The 20,371-nt window shown below is 41.1% G+C and overlaps 1 protein-coding gene across 2 annotated transcripts in view; it reads right to left on the bottom strand.

Annotated features, from left to right (window-relative positions):
• tmem132e (transmembrane protein 132E) overlaps positions 1-20,371 on the bottom strand; it is a 436,525-nt gene that overhangs the window by 47,045 nt on the left and 369,109 nt on the right. For both annotated transcript variants that reach the window (XM_030068902.1, XM_030068901.1), the window contains exon 4: positions 14,283-14,475. In XM_030068902.1, coding sequence (XP_029924762.1) covers positions 14,283-14,475 — 193 coding nt within the window. The remainder of the gene's footprint in view (positions 1-14,282; positions 14,476-20,371) is intronic.

The following is a 20,371-nucleotide window of genomic DNA, read 5'->3' as shown; positions in this document are numbered from 1 at the left end:
CTCTTGCAGCTACCTGTGGCTGCCGGAGAGGGACGTTGCTAAGAGCAGCTAAAGATCAAATCGCTCAGATTCAAACCGTGGACGCTGCGTTCAGGACTCAGCCTTGACAAGCGGTACACACTCTAACCAAGAAAGCTACTGGGGCGCCAAACACAAACATCTTAAAACCAACCTTGCTCTTCCCAGAATGCTGGAAATGTATTTGTCTCAGTGAACCAGTAACTTTGAAGAGTGGCGGATAAGTTCAGCAAATTCCAGTACATCTTCTTAACGAGTACGTCTGCAGAAAACGTCTGCAGAAACCTTCCCTCTGGGCAGGATGAAACTTTGAGGCGTGTTGCACTTTTGCCCACAATCAATCAGTGATGCAGCAGCAGGTATTTTTTAGCAGCTGTCAATAGGAAAGCTCCTGCTGATGCATGACCGATTGGGCGTGGTCATACATGCGACACGCCTTCAACTTTTCAACCCCTGGAGGACAGGGAAACAGAAGATTAATGCAGGTGTTGATTAATGCTAAGTAAAATTACTCCGAAATGAGGACTCACCCGACAAAACGTGTGGAATGAGCATGAAATTTGAATGTTGAGTTTGTATGGTTTTCTTTGTCCACCCGACTCAGTGAGGAATTCTGCACTTATTCTATATTCTTATTTTTTGTCAACTGAGTCTAAACGGTGCTCACTTCAATCAGTCCTCAGTTCTGCGTGGTGCACCTTTAATTCCCTCTGATAATGAAGCTTATGTGTGTACATGGATGTACACTGAGGGTTTATTTTTTGGACTGTTCCTCAAACAGGGCCAATTTAAGGCAGAAAAGTACACGAGATTTCTTTAGATAATTGACTGGACTCTGGGACTACGTTCTAATTGAAAGACATCATCCCTAAGCTCTCGTTTTGGCATCTGGTAAGCTTTACTACACAAGACACGCTACAATTAAACGTGCTGGTGTGGGAGCGCTAATTATGTCTACCTGGATTCTTCCTGGAGCATTGCAAATTTCAACCACCAATTAATGAGTTCCATATGAAACGATAAAATTATTGAATACAGTAATTAACAATCGCTGTTTTTTTTATGTGATGGATTCAACTCAACATGTTTAGTCAGGCTACAGCGTCCATGAGTCCACAGTGTCCTGTTGGATTATTTGGATTACTTTTTCTCTGAATTCAAAAATATGAAATCGAGTCTCAGCTTCAAGGTAAGTTTCGAGTGACGTGTTTCTGCCTCTTCATTGTTGAAGTACTTGACTTGAACTTTGGATCTGCTCATGTGAAGAATGTGCGGTTTCACAGAAGGTTTGAATGAGGCTGAAGTGGTGAGGGGGTGAAGTGGAGCAGCCAAACGATAGAGAGCTTAAACCAGGCGATGACAACAGGCTGGTGATGAATTGTGCGGTGGAAAGTGACAATTCTCACATGGCAAGGGGTCATTTTGTGGAAAGAAATGCACAAAATATTGCTTAATGTCACTTTAATGTGTGCCTGCCATTGGCTGATGGGGAGCGCACATTAAAGCATAGACCAACAAAACAGACTAATCTTTGTAATGGCATTACTTTCCATTCTTGTAGCTTGGGTCATAGTTACTCCTCAAACTTTGCACAGTGAGCACATTTACATGCACACCATATTCCTGTATTATTCGGAATATCCTCAGTATTCCAGTTGAGTCATGTAAACACGCACCGAACCAGATTAAGGTCATATTCCGGTTGGAGAAAATTCCAAATAAAACCCCTGGCATATGCCTGTTCTAACCGGAATACTGTGCCATGTAAACACCTTAATTGGAAAATGCCCCGTACTGGAATATTCAGTTATGTCTGCGCATGCTCGATTCACAATGAATCCTGGGGCGTCTTTGTTGCTATGGTTACTGCAAGCGCGGAGAATGACATGGCAAACAGCAGCAAGAGCCAGGAGACTGCAGTCTGCCTTCAGCTGATGAAAGATTTAAATATCATGGAGTAAATCGATGGGAGAAAACAGAGAAATAGCGACTTCTTCTTCTTCTTCTGTATTTCCCGGCAGACCAGACGCCTATGGGCGTACTGCTGCCCCCCGCAGGTTGAATGTTGCGTTAAATAAGAGCGTGGAATATGCCAAAACATGGGAACACGCCAAGTAACATGTAAATGGAATATTCCAGTTGCAGTAACGCATATAAACACCTTATTCGGAAAATTACCTTAACCAGAATGTTGTCCCGAATCGGAATATGGTGTGCATGTAAACGCAGTCACAATGTTGTTTAGCCTGCTCAGCTGTTTAGTGCAGCAATAAATCTCCATTCAAACTTATTTTGATCATCCAAGTAACGTTACGCAAATGGCTGGAAGATTTAGGCCTGGCGCTCACGGTCGGCAGAAAGGAAAAATTGGCGATGGAAAAAAGAACACAGGATAAAGCTATGTGATCATTAAATCTGACTGAAAGAGCCTGACAGTGTTTCTGATCAAATGAAACAGCACAAAGCCACAGTTAATTTTAACCTGGCAGGCTGGCTAGAGGGTAATAAGGTAATAAATGCATTATAACATTCAGATGCTGATTCTGAATCGTTTTTCATTAGAACATGCTACTTTTTCCACTGTTTGCTGGCAAATCTGAGTAGTATTGCAAGCATTTAATAACCTCCTAAAGCTGTGTTTTGATTTTGACATGGGCACAGCCATTTTAACCTGACAAGCTGACAAGAAAGTAGTGAATGCATTCATCTAAGCTGAAAAGTTTCTCATTAGAACAAGCTTGATTTCTTGTTATTTGCTTGCTGGGTAACATGAGTGGGACTGCAAGCATCATTTATAATTTATAAAGATTTGGAGGTATCAGATATATTTGGATAAGTGGATAATTTGCGTATTTGGATAAAAATTTATTTGTTATGTACTCAATAAATAGGTCTGGAATATACATATAATATACCTATGTAATATCTTTCAGCATATATTAAAAAAAAAAAAAAGAAAGAAAAAGAAACCTCACAATAATCTAATGTATCTTTTCAAGGGTGTTTTGGACTATCTAGGGAAGTCTCGGGAAACAGACTGTCAGTAACTCCACCACACACACACACACACACACACACACACACACATACATACCTTCAGTATCCTATTCATTATTCCAATTTAATTCTGTGTTTCTTTTTTGTCGCTTTCCTTTTTTTTTTCCAATCATATTTTGTGCATGCAACGAACACACTTGGCCGTCAAAGTTGATTCTGGATCTGGTTCTGAGCGGACATGACTGCTGTTGTGGGAACGTCATCAGAAGCTTCAGGGGCGTCCGCGCCCTCCTCTGACGTGACTGCGTCTGCAGAGGTCATGGGAGTGTTCTGGAGCCACAACCAAAATAAGGTCTGTGTGATAAACTGCGTAATACCTCATTAATTAGGTAGGTAGGTAGGTAGATACTTTATTCATCCCGCAGGAAATTCACATTTTCTTCAGCAGTATCCACAGATTACAAATTAAGTGAATAAAAAAAATAGAAATAAAGAATAAGATCTAAGTATAACAGAATAAGATCTGAGTACAACAGAATAACCTAAGTACAACCCAGTGTGCAAAAAGCAATGTGCCACAAAAAAACAGAAAACAGAAAAAACGTGTGCATGGGTGTATAAAATGTGCATAGAGGTAGGTCAATGTGCAAATTTAGAAGAAATATACAGTATACACATGATAAATAGCAGAATATACAGTATACACATGATAAATAGCAGAATCTACACTATACACATGATAAATAGCAGTAAGCAATATAGACACTATGAACCGGGATTATAAAAAGATAGGAATATGCACAATTTCAACAGAAGTATTAACAGTAAAACAGAGGTAATAGCAGTTAAACAGCAGTGGAAAATAGTAATTAAAACGCACACCAATAATAATACACAGAGCACGCCCAGTGTGTCACAGCCCCTGTTTATCGATGTGGTCTGCAGGCCTCGTTTGGCATTCAGAGGTGGAAGAAGTCCCCTCAAAAAGACTCTTCATGGATTTGTGGTTGTCTGCTTTGAAACTACAATCAGTCATTTAATGAAGTGGAGTGCCAGAGTGTATGATCACCTCTGATTAGTTTTAGATTGACTCCAAAATCCATACAATATTGACTGACTGATTGTAACCAGCTATAATTGCAAATCATGTAAGGTGATGTTTTCTGACAGTAACAGGTCTGAGTAGCTCAAACAACATTTTTTTTTTTTTTTTTTTTTATTTTGATTAGTGTGCTTACAGTTACACTCATATTACTGGTATCCCATTACATGTAATCCATTACTCCGGCGCCCTGCTGGAAGTGCTCACAGGGCATTGGTGTGACAGGCAATGGGACGAGACGCGATTAATTACCATATGGAAGTGAAGAGCTCATTTCAAGAGCTGCCATTCCTTCCTGCTTTTGAATAATGTAAACACCACATTTTGCCAGATGTGTGTGTGTGTGTATCTTCTTGCGTACACAAATATGTACATGTGAAAATGTGGCGTGGCATGACTCCAAGCCATGGTGCCTGTCCAAGAGAAAACACCATTTTTTATTCAACATCTGGTAGCTACTGCAGCAGAGCGAGGGGGTAATGGAGCTGGCAATCCAGCATACACCCCCCCACACACACCCACCCCTCCCTCCCTCTTGCACCGCTCAGCATCATCCTTCCTGCTCTCCTTCCTCTTCGTCTCTTTTCTCTCAAACTAATAAGGACGCCCCGCGAAAGAGGGCTGCCTTCAGTGGCTCGGTGCTAATAGTCGAGGAGACGGAGAGATAAGCCCCAGGTTTGATTTAACCACATCTTCCTGGCACTCTTTCACCTTCGCAGCTGTAAATCTGCTGCTGCTTCCGCCCTCCACTTCGTCCCTCTCTATCCCCGATTGCGGCAGGTCAGACTAAGCTGGGCAGGCAATCTTTGAAGCAAACGTGTGATTTCATGTTGGTTTCCTCTTTCTCGATCCCCCTGCTGCTCCTTTAGCAGCCCTCCTTCCCACTGTTTTCCGCTTCCTGCTCCGATGTTCTTCAGTAAAAGTTGATTTTGAGCCGTCATCTGTGCTTCTATTCAAGGGCCATAGCAGTGATTTTGAATGTTTGGCCCACTGACTACAGTTTCCTCACATTTTACATCGCAACAAGCCATTTTGCAAATCATGTGGGGTCACAACATATAATCAAAATCCCTTGATTTTTGAATTTGATTTTTTTGGTTGAAACAGACGCCTTATAATGTTTTGCTTCTGTCGCTGACCAAGTCGTCAACACTCATAAACCAGAGAACTGGTGACTGGCTGTGTAAAGCAAATGTTTCCCCGGGGACTATTTTCTGGTGGAGGGACCGTCTCACTCCGCCCAATTTCAAGTCATCAAAACAAAACAGTGCTGCTGCTTTTAGGAAAACTAACATGAACGACTTTATGATGGTGATGGAAAACTGGTGTGAAGAAAGTTTGAAGTCTTTGAAGTTCATTTTCATATCGCAGTGGAATGAATGAACCAACAGCTGGATAAAAAGTAGAAAAATTACATTGGAGTTCTAAAATATCACTGCTTGCTTTGGGAAAAGATTAGCAGAAACAAGACATTTATTCATTTTGTAGATATTGTGTTAGACATGCAGAATCACTGGTATGATCCTTTAAACATCTGAAGGACAACTGCTGAAAACGAAGGTTAACCCAAACATAACAACAAGCAACCATGACCACTTCTACTCACCTGTGCAACACCTTTGATCTGACCCACTTAAAAAAGACAGCAAGCGCCACCTAGTGGTGACAGAAGTGACAACTCAAACACAGGCGTTTTTCCACTGCTGTGAATTTACTGGGAAACCTCTCGCCTCAATGACCACCCTGGAATATGTTTGACTGGGAATGGCTGTTACACCGTGGTACACTGCAGTCTGAGTGAATGGATAGCTGAATGACGCGACAAAAAATCAACAGAGGCCATTTGTTTCAACGGCTTTATCTCGACTGACAAAGAACTGAATTAGTGTTGTCAATCCAGGCCCATATGTCTCTTGCATTGCTCGTCTGTGAGTTGTGGGTTAGCAAACTATCAACATGCAGAGAAGGAACCTAGTTGACCCGGTCTCAAGAAGACATTATGACCGTTATCCTCCAAGCTCCAACACTGCCCACAGGTAAAAGTGGAGCAGCATAATCCAGTCAACAAAAGTAGGTGAGTGTCTCTTCTGGCTAGCTGCAGTGTGAATTATTGGAAAACCTTGAATCATAAACAGGGTAGCATCGCTCACCTTTGAATTTCTTCTTTTTTTTTAAATTGTAATTGTTTCAAGTTTACTACCATCACGTTGGTATGTAGGCCGCTACATAAGCCATGTAATAAGTAGGATGATGCACTCTGAGGTGAAGGATTATCCCTTACTTCAAGTTCTGTGATAAGCACAGATTCTGTTTGTACAAGCTGACAGTGTGTGTGGCAGCAGATGAAAAAGTGCTGGTTTGCTTTGCCTCAACCCCAATGACAGCTATTCAATAGCAAAAGAATGAGAAGGATGTGAATTTCAATGTCCAGTCTTTCTTGTACCTTATCTTTTTTTTTTTTCTTTACTATAAATAAGATCTCAACATAGAGGACATACACAACCTTACAATTCAAGAAATACCTCTTGCCATTTCTTTTATTATCCCTCTGCTATTCATCCTGTGATTTGATGCACTTCTACTTCAGCGGCTGCATTCCCTTGGCCAGAGGAGCCTGGACCTTCCTCCTCGAACAAAGCCCTTGAGACACAATGGCTGGTTCTGTGAATACACGCAGGCCGTGTTCTCCCTGCTCATTAAATTTGATGTTGAAACACGAAAACGTGTCTTTTGTGCCACAGCACCTAAATATGCTCTTCGGAAGGGCCAGGAGATAAGCACCTGCTACTGGGCCACATCCAGATGCGTGCACCGCAAAGTGAACGTTCACGGCAGCCGCGGCGGCTCATCGCATAGCTCTTACTTTTCCATTTACTGTACAACCTACCAATTACGGTTTAGATTTAATTATTCCTTCTGCACTGAAAATAGCACAGGATGCAATTAAAAGCACATTATGCAGGGAAGGTTACACACTATTCCAAACAAAGCACTGCAACTGCATCTGTGGCAAATTCTCCTGTCAGCGTAATTTTGACCAATTTCCTCCTACAGATATGGGGAGTCTTCCTGCAGAACTGTTGTGCTAATTTTCCTGTTATTTAATTTTAAACATATAATTATAAAAAAAAACAAAAAAAAAAACACTAGACATAACGCCTCGCATATGCCTCCACCCAATAAGTCAAATTCCAGTTTGCATCCATGTCTGTCTGGATTCATGTAATACTTGTAGTAAAGACTTTAAAGGAATTTAAAAAAAAGGTATGAAATGTATTTTGTTGGCAAAATGGAAGTTACCACTATAATGACATGTATGAGTCCAGTGAATAATTTCCAGTGAGAATTTTTTATTGACCTGTTAAGGTCCTAAAATTAATTGCATGCATTAACTTTGAAAGCCCTAATTTATTTATTTATTTATTTCAAATTTTCCAGTAATATTTTTTTTTGGGTCATTTCTTGTTGATTTGCTTTTTGTTTTTTTCCCCATACATTTGCATTGAAGTCAAGTGAATTTGCTCCGGTGTCAAAGAGCTAACTGAACTCTGATACTGCTTACTGTGAAGTGAACTGTGTAAAATGACCTCATTAAGATTCATGACAGGCTAAACATGTGACTAAACAGGACTGAGGCGTGTTAGTCATTTCTTATCTTCCTCACAGTGCGATGGACACCTCTGCCACTTCACGCCGCTCCACTGAGCTTCTTGACAACCGGCTGTCAGAACTGATGAGGTTTGGATTTGTACCAACGGGTTTTGTTCAATTCTTCAATCAAATGTCACAGGTATTGACTGTGTTACGCCTTGTCACTGTTTAGCTATGTCAGCTCCGGTAATGAGGACGGCGCACCGGCTTCCATTCCTTGTGGTCATATTATTTACCATCCAATCTGTCATGAGGCCAAGTTCTGAATGGAGATCCACTGGATGAAACGACAGATCATAGATCCTTCCCACGCAACCACAACCTCAAGTGACCTGCTTGCAGGAGTCCTTCAGAATTGGAAAAAAAAAAAAAAAAAAGTTGCAAAATGATAAATGGCTGTATGGTTTTAGGGTTAGCCTGCCTATTATAATTCCCAACTTTTTCTCCAGGTGCCAGATTCCCCTTTCGCTGCACCTTCTGACGACTCAGTAATGAGGGGTTGAGTTTCCCCGGAATTGGAGGGTCTCAAATTTGTTTTGAAGGGTATAATGAATATTTATATCATTGAACAATGTCAACGATGCTTTGGAGACTAATTGGAAGCACTGGGAGAATTCCCGGGGTGTGAAAACTTCTTAAATTGATGAAGCTGTCGTGCTGCATGAACTGACTGGCCTCACTCTGTGGTGTGTTCTCCCCTCTTTCCCTTTGTATCTGTAGCAAGGTGCGCACACACACACACATACACACACACACACACACACACACACAAACACACCAGTGAATACCAATCTAGCCAGGTCTATCTTTGTAATGATAGGGAAGCAGTGGCCTTCAGGCAGCCGAGAAAGGAACTCCGACATAGTTGAGAATGCTGAAAACACTAATTTATCGAAATGGAATGTGAGAATAAAACTCATGGACGGATGCAGTATTATCAGTTTTGTCTGATGACTGAACCATTAACTTGACTGCCAGACCTAAAATATCTGTAGTGATGACAACAGTTGTCCATAGGGTATCTGCTGTCGCCGATGACAACGGAAACAACAGTTTGTCTTTCCAAAGAGAGAGCAATATAATTTCCATATGGACACCACAGGCACATTTTATTACCATATGCAAATGTTATCCAGTTAAAACATACCTACACATGATCAGCATGCACTACACATGTTGATGCCAAACATAAAGGGGACCGGAGATAGGCGGTGGACTTCATGCTGCAGCAGATGCACCGTGTACTAAGTTACACGCGCAGCTTAGGGATATTATAAAGAATTTATTTCGGAGTGCAACCGTTACTATGCTGCCAATGTGTGACAGACATGTAAGAGATATTGTTCTGCCAAAGCATTCACCCGTTTTAGGCTTCGGGTACACCATCAGGATAGCATTTAAATGCTGAAGCAGCCCTGGTTTAGCAGTAATCAAATTTATGTATTAATTTATTTGTTTTGTTCTAGGAGCGTGAACAATATTACATGTTTCAGTTTCTCTTCTTTCTGTATTGCGCCAGATTTATCTTAAGAGCTCATTTTCATCTGCAGTCTCTTGGCAGGTGACCAGTAAAATAACACATACTCTAAAATCTAATATCAAAATGTTGTCATTGTTATCTATTCATCCCTATGCAGAGTAATTCTTGCGAGTGGACATGCAAGGCTCGGATGTCCATGGGTGTGAACTGTTTTGTTGTCAGAGGCTATAGTGAGGATTTGTGCAAAATAACTGTGTAAGGAAAGGTCTTTCCACGCAGGACGCAATCGATCGGCGTTGGGAAAACTTAGATCGTGTTGTACGAGCTGTATGGAGTCACTTTATTGCCATTTTTTGTCTTTTGTCTTTGGAAGACTTAAAAAGGAACCAGTGGCTTTAGGTGATGTGGAGGAGGCGGCTGCAGAGCCGTGCTGACTACCTCCCTGTGTGTACGGACAAAGACGCCTCATCTGTATTTCAGCTGGCACGGGGTTTCATAAAGGATAACAGTATTTTAATTCATGGGTGAACTGTTCGTTGAACTTTAATTCATTTTAAATATTATGAATACTGCAAAAAAAAAAAAAAAAAAGTTACCTTCACGTCTTGTGTCAGAGTTATTTATGGTTTTTTTTTTATGTCTTTCCTCAAAGCTGCTGTGTTATTTAGAGTCCAGATCCAACCTCGCGTAAACAGGATGGAGACTAAACACTGATAAATATGTTGCTGACCCAAATACCTCACTGTACGCGTTGCAAATCAGTTCCTCGCAGCTGCATGCACGGTCTTTACTCACCTTGAGCACTGCGTCGCTTTACGACGATGATGTGCTTGTCATTTAAGACAGAAGACGTAGATGTATAAAATGAAGGACGACACACAGAAGGAAGCACAAACATTCACATTTAGAAAGTGCTCCTGAAGTGCCATGCCTGCTAACTGAGCGAGTACCACAACACCTGTACACCAACACACCCACTGAATCCAGACGGGGCCCTCTTTAACATTTACCCCGCATGGTAAATTTTAATGGCCAAACATCGGGTTGATTTGGACTTTTTCATTGGGTTTCACCCCACCCAGCGAGTGAGGTGAGGCCACAGGAGAGGAACTAAAGACCCGAAGCCGGCCTCAGGTACTCAGCACCTTTCCTTGATTAATTTCCCTTTGTTCCCATAATCTGTTTACTACCCTCACTAATTGCCGCCTTTCATGAGGCAGGGAGAAGAGCCACGATTAAAAGAGTAATAGACACTTAATGTGTTCCGTGTGGGGACTTGGTTGGCTTTCTTTCTAGGCAATCAGCAAATCATCGAGTGTAGGTGTTGATTAAATGTATTCTTAACGACAGCACATCAGGGTGTCTGATGTACTTCACAAAGTACATTACAAGTGCAGGCTCTCATATCAAAGCCTCCTCAGGAAGCCTCTGCACATACAGAATTCCCAAATATGACAAAGCTTTGAGTCAGTACATGTAAATGCCATGACTGGGTTAGAATAATCCTTTAATCTCATACTCTGATCATGAAAAACCTGGTTAAAATGCCTTGCTTACACCGATATTAAACGCTACCCTGACATGGAAACATCTTGCGCCATTCACCTTTGGTGTTCGCCACCTGTGCAAGGTCATGCAGCATCGTGAGTACAATGCATGCACGCACGGGTACAATGCACACATCAGAAACAGAAACACCGGCCTGACATTGGGCTGATGAGAAAACTTCGTAGGGGCGACGTCAGTACGATCTAATCATCCATCAGCTTGATGTCAGGTAGACAGAGGGCCAATGGGATTGAGCTGAGATTGAGCCATCAGATTTCAACAAAAAGACATGTTGGGAAGCAGCACTTACTGTTGCCATAGGGACCACCATGTCTTTTGTCTGTATTTTAAGTAATCTACATCGAAGACGGTGCCTGTCAGATGGACTTGTTCACACTTATTGACAGGCTGTTCTACAGTATTTGTAGGTGGGGAATATACTGTCTGACTAAAAGAAACAAAAAACACACAACGCTGGTTATGTTTCTATGGTAACAGCAACGTCTCTGATTGGTCAAAACTTGGTATAGCTTGAGGGTACAGTAGTAGTTCACAAGGGGCCAAGCTTTCCATTAGACACTTATATTCGCCGGTCAACATCATTGTTAAGATTTTAGGATTTAGATGCATTTGTTTTAGATTGACCAGATTCAGCTGAAATAGCATTAAACAATACCAACCAAATGCAATAGTCTAACAAATGCATTTTTAAAGAGTCAAATCAACAAAACGCAAATTACTTCTTGTCAGGTTTAGCAAACTGGAGGATTCAAGGCAGGCACTCTGAGAAAAAAGCAGCTTTTCTGGTCACTGTTGTAGAAAGCAAGTGGTACTGTACAAAGCCTGCAGCCATAACAGTATGGAGAGTGACAAGGAGAATATTCACATAAGTTTTGTCATTTTTATTTTAATATGTTTAATGGATAAATGTTGTACGTACTATGTAATGTTGTATAAATGTGTATGTGTGATATCAAAAGTGAGACATCATGTAAAATCTGAGTCTCCCATTTGTCTCTACCATTTTACTGGGTTTTTCCAAACACTTTAGCTCTAACTACAATATTTACAACACAATTTGTGCTGTAGAACAAGTCCAGAAAATCTAGGTAATTATGAGGTAAATATTGGACTTCTGGACTCATAGTACTAATTAACCACTTGGATTATGCTCCTTGGAGTCATTTTATGGTCATTTTCACCCGTTTAGGAACTCTATGCCATCTTTACACAGAGATTTTATATCTGCATAACGCTGAAAACATTTTTTTTTGTTTGTTTGTTTTTTTTTTTTAGAAGATGATAACCTGGTAAAAAGGAAGGTCACGGTATCCATGCAGTGATCCATCTCTCAAAGTAAGCCGAACTGGGATTTATTTGGTATAAAGTCGGACAAATGGATGCGCAAATGCTGTGGTAAACCTCATGTGTCATATAAACACCCAATCAGCCGTCTGTGAAAAGGTAATGATCCACCTTACAACCTGACCTGGCCCAGTTATTTGTTCTGTGTGAATTAAAGCCAGAGACATGGCTGTGCAAATGCAACAGTAACCATGGTAACCATTAGTACCAGCAACAAGTTTCATATGTCACAGAGTATTGTTAGTCCTGATGTCATGAACTAATGTGTGCTGTGTGGAAAACGTTTTGAGACGTAAAGGTACAAATACAGATATGTTTCTCAAATCAGATCTTTAAGACAGACGGTCTGCACTGTTATTTGCAAGTGATCCGATCGGATTTGTGTGGTCCAGGCATTATCAATGTATCCGGATGGGTTGCTATGGTAACGACGTAGGCGTCAGTTTCTACACGCCGGAGACGCGGTTTACCAGCATTGAGGCGTTGTGTGTCACGTTGTGAGTGACGCAGGAGACACAAGAAATCCTATTTGAGCGTCCAGACTGTAGAAACCCGATTGGAATCGCATTTCAATCCACCTCCATATGTGGTTTGGATCTGATTTTGCATCTGGATATGACAAAAAACAAATGTATTTGGGCTGGCAGTCTGGACAAGGCCTGAGATGAGTGAGCCCAGTGACAGAGGCAGGTGGTGGCCCTAAGCTGAGAAGGCGACTTTCTGAATCAGAAACAGAAGACAATAAGGAACTACCTAAATATATTAGATTGGTGTAGCTTAGACCTTAGCCTGCAGGTACAGACCTTAGCAAAGTTTGGAGGGAGTTTACATACAAACTTGCTGTTCTTGAGTCCATCTAGTGGTCAGATAAAACTGCACAGTGCATGTCCATTTGATTTGACCTTTTTTTTTTTTTTTTTTTTTTTTTAATGACGGGCATTTTACCAATGGAGACAGAGCAAAATGTGGGGTAAACACAATCCGTGTCAATCAGTGTGACCAAATGTAAAGCACCTACCAAAATGCCTGTAGCTAGTAGTGTCAACATATCTAACAATTACATGGCACACCTTATCCACTAAAGAGGAATAGGGATTTAGAAAAGCTCAATATTTTTGGTTTTACACATGGCAAAAGAGAGAAAACCTTAACTATTTTTCTGTTTGCAACCTAATAAAACTTTGATTCTGGATTCTTGACCTTGCATTTACAACTTTGCACCACCCAGCAGATTTCTAGCTTTTTCATAAATCACAATAATAAGGAGACACAGTCACACAATATCCAGTCAGTGGAGAGGAATGGAATGTACTTATTTGCGCTCCGTCTCTATACTTTTACTTGTCGGACAACCAAATGTTTTACGAGCTGAAAGCCAGCGGATGGTGGCTGATGGAAACAAGAAACGATTTAAGAAATGCAATAATAAAACACTGAGGAGAAACCTGATTGACTGACGGCCTCTATGTAAACATATAAGGCCACCTCACAATCTAGTATCTTGTGATATGTCGATATTACACCATTTAAAAGTTAGAACTAACACCCATATTTCCCGTGGGAAAAATCATTGAGAAATTTGAGTCAGCAGCTCAACATCTCTGCTCTATTCATTAATTGTGGCAACTGCAGGTTATCAGAGGTTCAAGTAAACAGCTTGGCCTGAAAAAAATCTTTACCAGTGCATGTAAACATAGCCATGAATATAACGCAGCCATGAATCGTCCTGTATTGCTGCGTTGTGTCAGGTTTAGTCTTTTATAAACGTAGGGAATCTGACAATACGTTATTGTTTCACCACTTCCCGATTGATCAGCAACTGCTAAAAGAATGGATATTCAATTCTGGACGTTACTGAGCTAACCTGAACATTTCTGAGGTGAAAACAGGTTAGCTTACAGGTGATCAAATATGCTTTAACCTTGAAATATGGCCCAAAGTCCTACTGGATTTTTACATTTGATTGGCTTTTCAGTTGTTCATCAATTGGATAACATTGAAATGGTGATGTTTAGTCAGATTCACGACGTTTTTAAAAGATACAACCTGGAGCACAGCTGAACGTGACGTCAGAGTAAGATGGCCGCCGTGTGGATATGGCCGATGATGCAAGTCACTCACCATGGCGAGAGGAATGATGGCCTGGATGTCCTTCTGCACCACGGTCAGCTCCGTCACGACCTTCTCCGAGTCGGGAGGCGGGTTCTGACCCTTGTAGTCGATGTTCCAGTTGATCCTCCTGGTCACTGACAGGCTGGTGAAGTTCTCCATCTCAAAATCCAGCTGCATCACCTCCACGTTCCCCAAGATATCACTGCCAAGAAACAAACAAACAAACAAACAAACAACAAAAAAAAAGAGAGAGAGAAAAGTGAAACCCCAACACAGATTGCAGCAACTTGTTCATAAAATATACAGTGGGAAATGGCACCAAATTGTCCTAATTGTGTTAATGAAGTAGTTGTCAGGACTGTGTTTTAATTATAAATGATGCCATTTAGTGAGATATGAACACAGTGCTCTGCAGCTGCTTTTCACATGCCCCTTAGTTCACTGATGAGAAAAAAAAAATCTTGTATTCATTACGGCCCAAAGATGTGAAACACCTGAGCCCAAAAGTTTCATAGAGGCAGGCCGAGTGGACTAAATGACAGCTGAAAACATATTTTTAATTTAGTCTTAACAGTGACTACCAGAACATATTTTAGTATTTAGTTGCTCCTCTTGCCTGAATTTGTTCAAATTTGCTGATTTATATGTAAAACATGTTTTATCCTCCTTTGTTCTTTTCTTTTCATCATCTTCTGTGCATCTTGTTGGCTGCTCTTCATTCCGGCTAATGCTCTGCGTCAATACATCTCAGGACACCTTTCTTTTTTAATAAGACATAAAATAAAGAAATAGGCGACATATAATGAAATAAATGGAGAAAATCACCTTCAGACAGGAGAGTCAGAGTGATTCTCCCACATGTAAAAGAGAGGGGAGCTGAATTTCATTGAACACAATTTAAAAGACAGATTAGGGTAGTTTGGGATTCTTGTCAGGTCCTTGAATCAATGTCCAATAAACTACCCAGAAACGATTTTGGAGCACAAGCCAGTTCCTAAAGCATGGCTTTGAATGTGGTCAATGTTGCACGTTCGATACGGCTCGCAGAAATGCTGTCAGCAACTGTTAAAGGAAGCCTCCGTGACATTTTAGGCCCTCAACATGGGGCTCCACAGTGCGTCGTTTACAACCTGGAGTTTAGAGAATTAAAATAGCCTGCGATTCGTTTATTAATTGGACGATTTGTAAAAATAAGCAGTGAAACTGTTGGCACAATGGAAAGCGGTGGTCGAAAATCTTACATCGTTCCTGTCCAATAAGTGCTTGCGGTTGGCATCGTCGTCTTTGGGAAGTCAAACCAAGATGTCACTGGTAAATGCTATTGGTTCAAAACACCCGATACACACTTTTCCTGCTGTAAAATCAGTCGATAACGGGGATTTTCTTCTTTAGTATTATTAGGGTTGGGGTTAGGGTTAACCCAAATTTTGCCCTCCACGACTTGTGAATTTGTTATGTGCTACTTTTTCAGTTGTTGAGGCTAGTGGAGGATAATCGCTGCATTTGGACCCAGATAAATAAAAATGGTTGTGTTCTGATCAAATGACTCCACTCTTGGCTGCAGTCGACGCCACCATGAAGAAAGCCACGTCCATCCCGATTTTACGTATATTCACTTTGCATCTGTACTTTTTTCATGTGACATTCAAACACAGGGTCAGGAACTTGCCTGCTTATCTACATGTGGCTGGCTGACTTTCCCTATCAGCCTCAGATGGACAAAAAAAACCAAAAAAACATCTGCATAGTCTTTGCAATATTTTATTTCACTTTAAAGCAGTTAATATGAACTTTTTTCTTCATACAACTCATGCATACAAGAATGCTGTTTCACAGATGAAGCATTTAGGCAGCTTTGTCGGGGCATTTCTATTTATTCTAATGGAGTCATCCTATGCAACAAATTAATCAGTGATTGCCTGTGAATTGATACAGTGTGCAGTCTTGTCAATAAACAATCACAGCTCCTTAATCTCGCCATTCCCTCTTCTTCTTCCCTCCTAAAGCCCAAGTGAAGAGTCGGTTCAAGGAGATTACAAATTTTGTTCTGCCTCTTGCTTTCAAACAAAACGTAATTGCAGTGGCTACAGATTTGCTTCTGACCAATCAATAGCTTTCAGTAGGTAGCCTGATTGTTCTGATAATTGTGCAGATAGGATTTCTGAGCACTCCCGGTTTCTCCTGTGTGCTGCTCTCGTCGATGCAAAGACGCCCAAGAGTTCGGCTGGAATGTCCTCTTTGCTGTCGCAGTTGTGCCAGGGCTCTCTGATGATTGGGTTATTGTTATGAAAATCCTGCCTGTCGGGGTGGTAATCCTCAAATTTACCAATTCCAAAAAGGGAACTTGCTCTCTAGTGGCGAGGGGGCAAATAAAATTTCGCCCGACTTGAACGATCACACCCAAACTTCGCCCGTTATTGGAGCCGAAGTGCTCACTATCTGCCCTCCACAACAGGAGAGCTCCGTCCACCGCTCAGTTTGAGTGGCCTGTAATGAGGACAGGATCAAGCTATTCATATGATCCTCCGCTCACAAAAGGTTCCTCTCAGGAACATCGTGACTGAGATCCCCGGCTATTTGTCTCGACATCACTCGGTGAAAGCAGACACCCCCCTTCTATCTGTGACACGCTAAAGCAGACATCGATATCGCCCGGCGGGTGAGCACATGTGAAGCCGCTCGATTGAACAGCCGTCCTTCTTCCCTGTCTCCACACTGAATTTGAGAAAACTCACAAAAAAAGGGCTTTAAAATGATCTTATCTGGAGGTGGCAGTGGCTATATGGGGGTTTTGTCTGGGATCTATGTGAAGAAAGACAGAAGGAATGTCCAAAAAAAAAAAAAAAAAGCACAGAAATGCAAATGATTTTGTCACATTTATTCTCTATATATCATATCCCGGGGTATGATTGCTCTTTTCATTTTGATGGGATTTCTGAGATCTGATTCCAAAGATCTTATTGGATTATGTCCACACTATTCCACCACTATCCCCTGTTTTCTCTTTTTATTTCTTTACATTGTTTGTATGTGTATTGTGGCTGCTTTGCCTCCAGACAATAATACTCTGATTACAATGCAAGCCTGACATTTCCCTGTTTTAGTTTACCAATGTTGTTTTGGGCTCAGAGTCTAAAATGCGGCCCAGCTGAATCTGTCCCCAAGCAACAAATCCCGGTACCCATTTTTTGAGAGGACTAAACTGCTCTTTTCGTGTTATTTTCCTTTTTTGAATTGGAAAGTAGATCCAGCAAGTAGTGTCTGCACGAAATTCCACACAGTAACCTCGCGCCACAAGGAAACGATGGGATAGTACTTTCACAGATAACAGATAAATTGCAATAACACAAAAAAATAAAGGGTAGCTTTCGTAATATCTGCTGTTAATAAAGGAAAGCAGATTTAAAACAAACGTGTGTGTCAATATTAATGCTATCTGTCTGGTAATGGGACACCTGGTTTGATATATTAGGCTACAAATCCATCAACTCCCACCACTAAATCCAACTTGAGACTGTAAGACCATTAAGTCTATTAAATGTCTGACATTACCAGCATACCTTTTCACCGCAGGAATTTTAAGTTAAGGAGTTAAGGGTTGACTTAAGGAGAAAAAAAATCGAGAACATTTTTTTTTTCTTAGGATGAAAGAAGAAAGTTACGAAAACCACTGGGAACTGTTTTTTGGAATATAATTTTTTCCTGTTTTTTTGCTATGGAAAAAAATGGCACTTTGGAAGCTTTTTTTTTTTTTTTTATTGCTTAAGAAGATTTCGTGAGGAAATCCATGTGCACAAGCGTATCCGGCACTCTTTCCATTAGGTTAATGATGCACTAACTGAATAGTGCAAAATATATATTTCATAAGCCGTTGCTTGGGGCCCCTTAGGAGCTCGAGGGGATTTCATCCTTTGATCAGAGCCCTGTTTGAACTGATTAATAGGGAGAGTTCAATGGATCAACTGGCTTCAAGGCATGGTTATCTAACAAAACAGCTACAAGATATAATGCTGAGGATGGCGTATGATGAAGTCTACACAGTACGCCTGCATTCAACATCGACGCTGCTCCTTACCTCACCTTCACCTACGCTGTCTGGAATCATGAAGGGGAAATGTGCAGCAGGTAAAAGGACGGAACCGTTTTTTTTTTTTTCAGCTGCGACAAAAAACCTAAATCAATTGTTGGCCTTTGCTGGCATCTCCTCCAACTAAAAAATAAATTAAATAAATTAAAAAAAAGTTGCTTGGTGGCAGGAGATCTTAGTGGTTGCCGAGGGCTTTGATTTTCCACTTCATTTTCATTTTGTTTATGATGATCTTTTCTTCATGATTAATTAATGTGATCTTCTGACCAACAGTTCAGAGCTTTCCGCTTTTTTTTTTTTTTTTTGGTCTGAAACTCACTGATGCTGCATCTCCAGCCAATCTTCGACACTGTATCATGTTTCATGTTTTGCTTGTCTTGCCACGCATGGCCGCCTGGGTGTTTTGGTGCGCTTTGTTTTGTCTTACTTTGTGTGTTCATTCTGTGTTTTGCCATGTTAACTACATTTAATTTTTATTTTTCCAGATCCTTTTTATTGTGTGTTATTTATTTATGCGAAGCACCTTAACTCCAAGTCAAATTCCTTGTTTGTGAAAACTTGGCAATAAATATAATATATAATATAATCTTTCTGATTCTGATGTAATAATGAATTTACTTTGTAGCTTCAGTGGTTTTATGAAGGTAAGCGGTCTGTGAGGGGAGTGAAAAAGACGGAAACCATTGGTGGAAATGTTGTCTGGACCTACCACTGGTATCAGTGTTTGTGTGTTGTGTGGAGAAAAGTTTGACTAGTGTAATTAAGGAAATGGGAATGGGAGCGAGCAGCCAGCAGCTCCAGCAGAGACCCTGAAACACCGGTCGTCAGCCCCCAGAGGCTAAATCGTCGTCTGTCGATAGCTGCTGGGTTCCACGATTTGATGAACATAGTCGAACCACTCCACGGATTCTGACCAGTTAGAAAAAAAAAATCAAATGCTTGAAAAAAGCCACAATTACAATATTGACTGCTGCTCTGTCCACAGTACAAGGTCTCTTTCTTCTTTGTTTTTTTTTAGTCAAATAAATCTAAAAAAGTGGACCTCTGAAACACTGCATGAATAATTGCTCGCCTTCAAATGAAGATGCAGAAAAAAAGAGTCTCCCAAAAATATGGAAATCCTTTGTGCCTGGCACCCCCTCCCTAACACACCCTCCCACACACACACACACACACACACACACACACACACAAAACATTCTGCTGAAAAACATTTTCTTTGTCATGCAGCCCTGAAGTGGGTAAATATCAGTGCTGGCCAACTCTAATGGTGCGGCTTTTGAAAAGGCAGCACTTCTGAGTCCACGGCTGTCTTGCCCTAAGTTTTTGTTAGAAATCACTATCAGAATGCACAAACGAGCTGATGAAGAGAGTGCGCTCGCTGCATTTCTACTCGGAAACAGAATTATTCAGAAAAACAAGCGTTAACCAAGAATCCACTCGTAAACTGGATTCTTCTGCTTCCCTGCCTGCGACACTGGTAACACCACCGCGTTTCACGACAGGAGATGGATCTGCCTGAATATATGAATATGTTGTGGCGGCTCCATCTCCTGTTTTGTGTTTTTTTTTTGTTTTTTTTTTTTTGCCCTCTGAGCGCCATCGTAACATTACCCCACGCTGCCTTTTGACTGCATTTTCAACAACATTAGTCATGATGTGGAATCCACTGACCACAATCAATAATGCAGCGATGTGGCAGTATCAACAGCCTGCCTCCAAGAGTTCAATAGTTTTACGTTTCAGAAGAAGGGGGGGGGGGAATGGGAAATATTCAGAGTCATTTCGACGCTGACTAAACTGCTGTCTAATGAAGAGACGGTGCGGGATAAGGAGCCGGGAGTAATCGAGAGATCAGTGATGTGCCCTGAACGGAAAACAGTGTCACCTCGTTCCCTGCTTTCAGGTAAACAAAACCAGATGTTCAAACAGAGTTAATACTCTGATGTGTTCACCACTGAGATGGATAATGATGCCCGGCGGCTGGGAATGATAGTGTGGTGCAGATGAA

This window comes from Myripristis murdjan, chromosome 14 (genome assembly GCF_902150065.1).
Source record: "Myripristis murdjan chromosome 14, fMyrMur1.1, whole genome shotgun sequence".
Classification (NCBI taxonomy): Eukaryota; Metazoa; Chordata; class Actinopteri; order Holocentriformes; family Holocentridae; genus Myripristis; species Myripristis murdjan.
The sequence above is the reverse complement of the archived record's forward strand: the minus strand, read 5'-3'. Positions and strand labels throughout refer to the sequence as shown.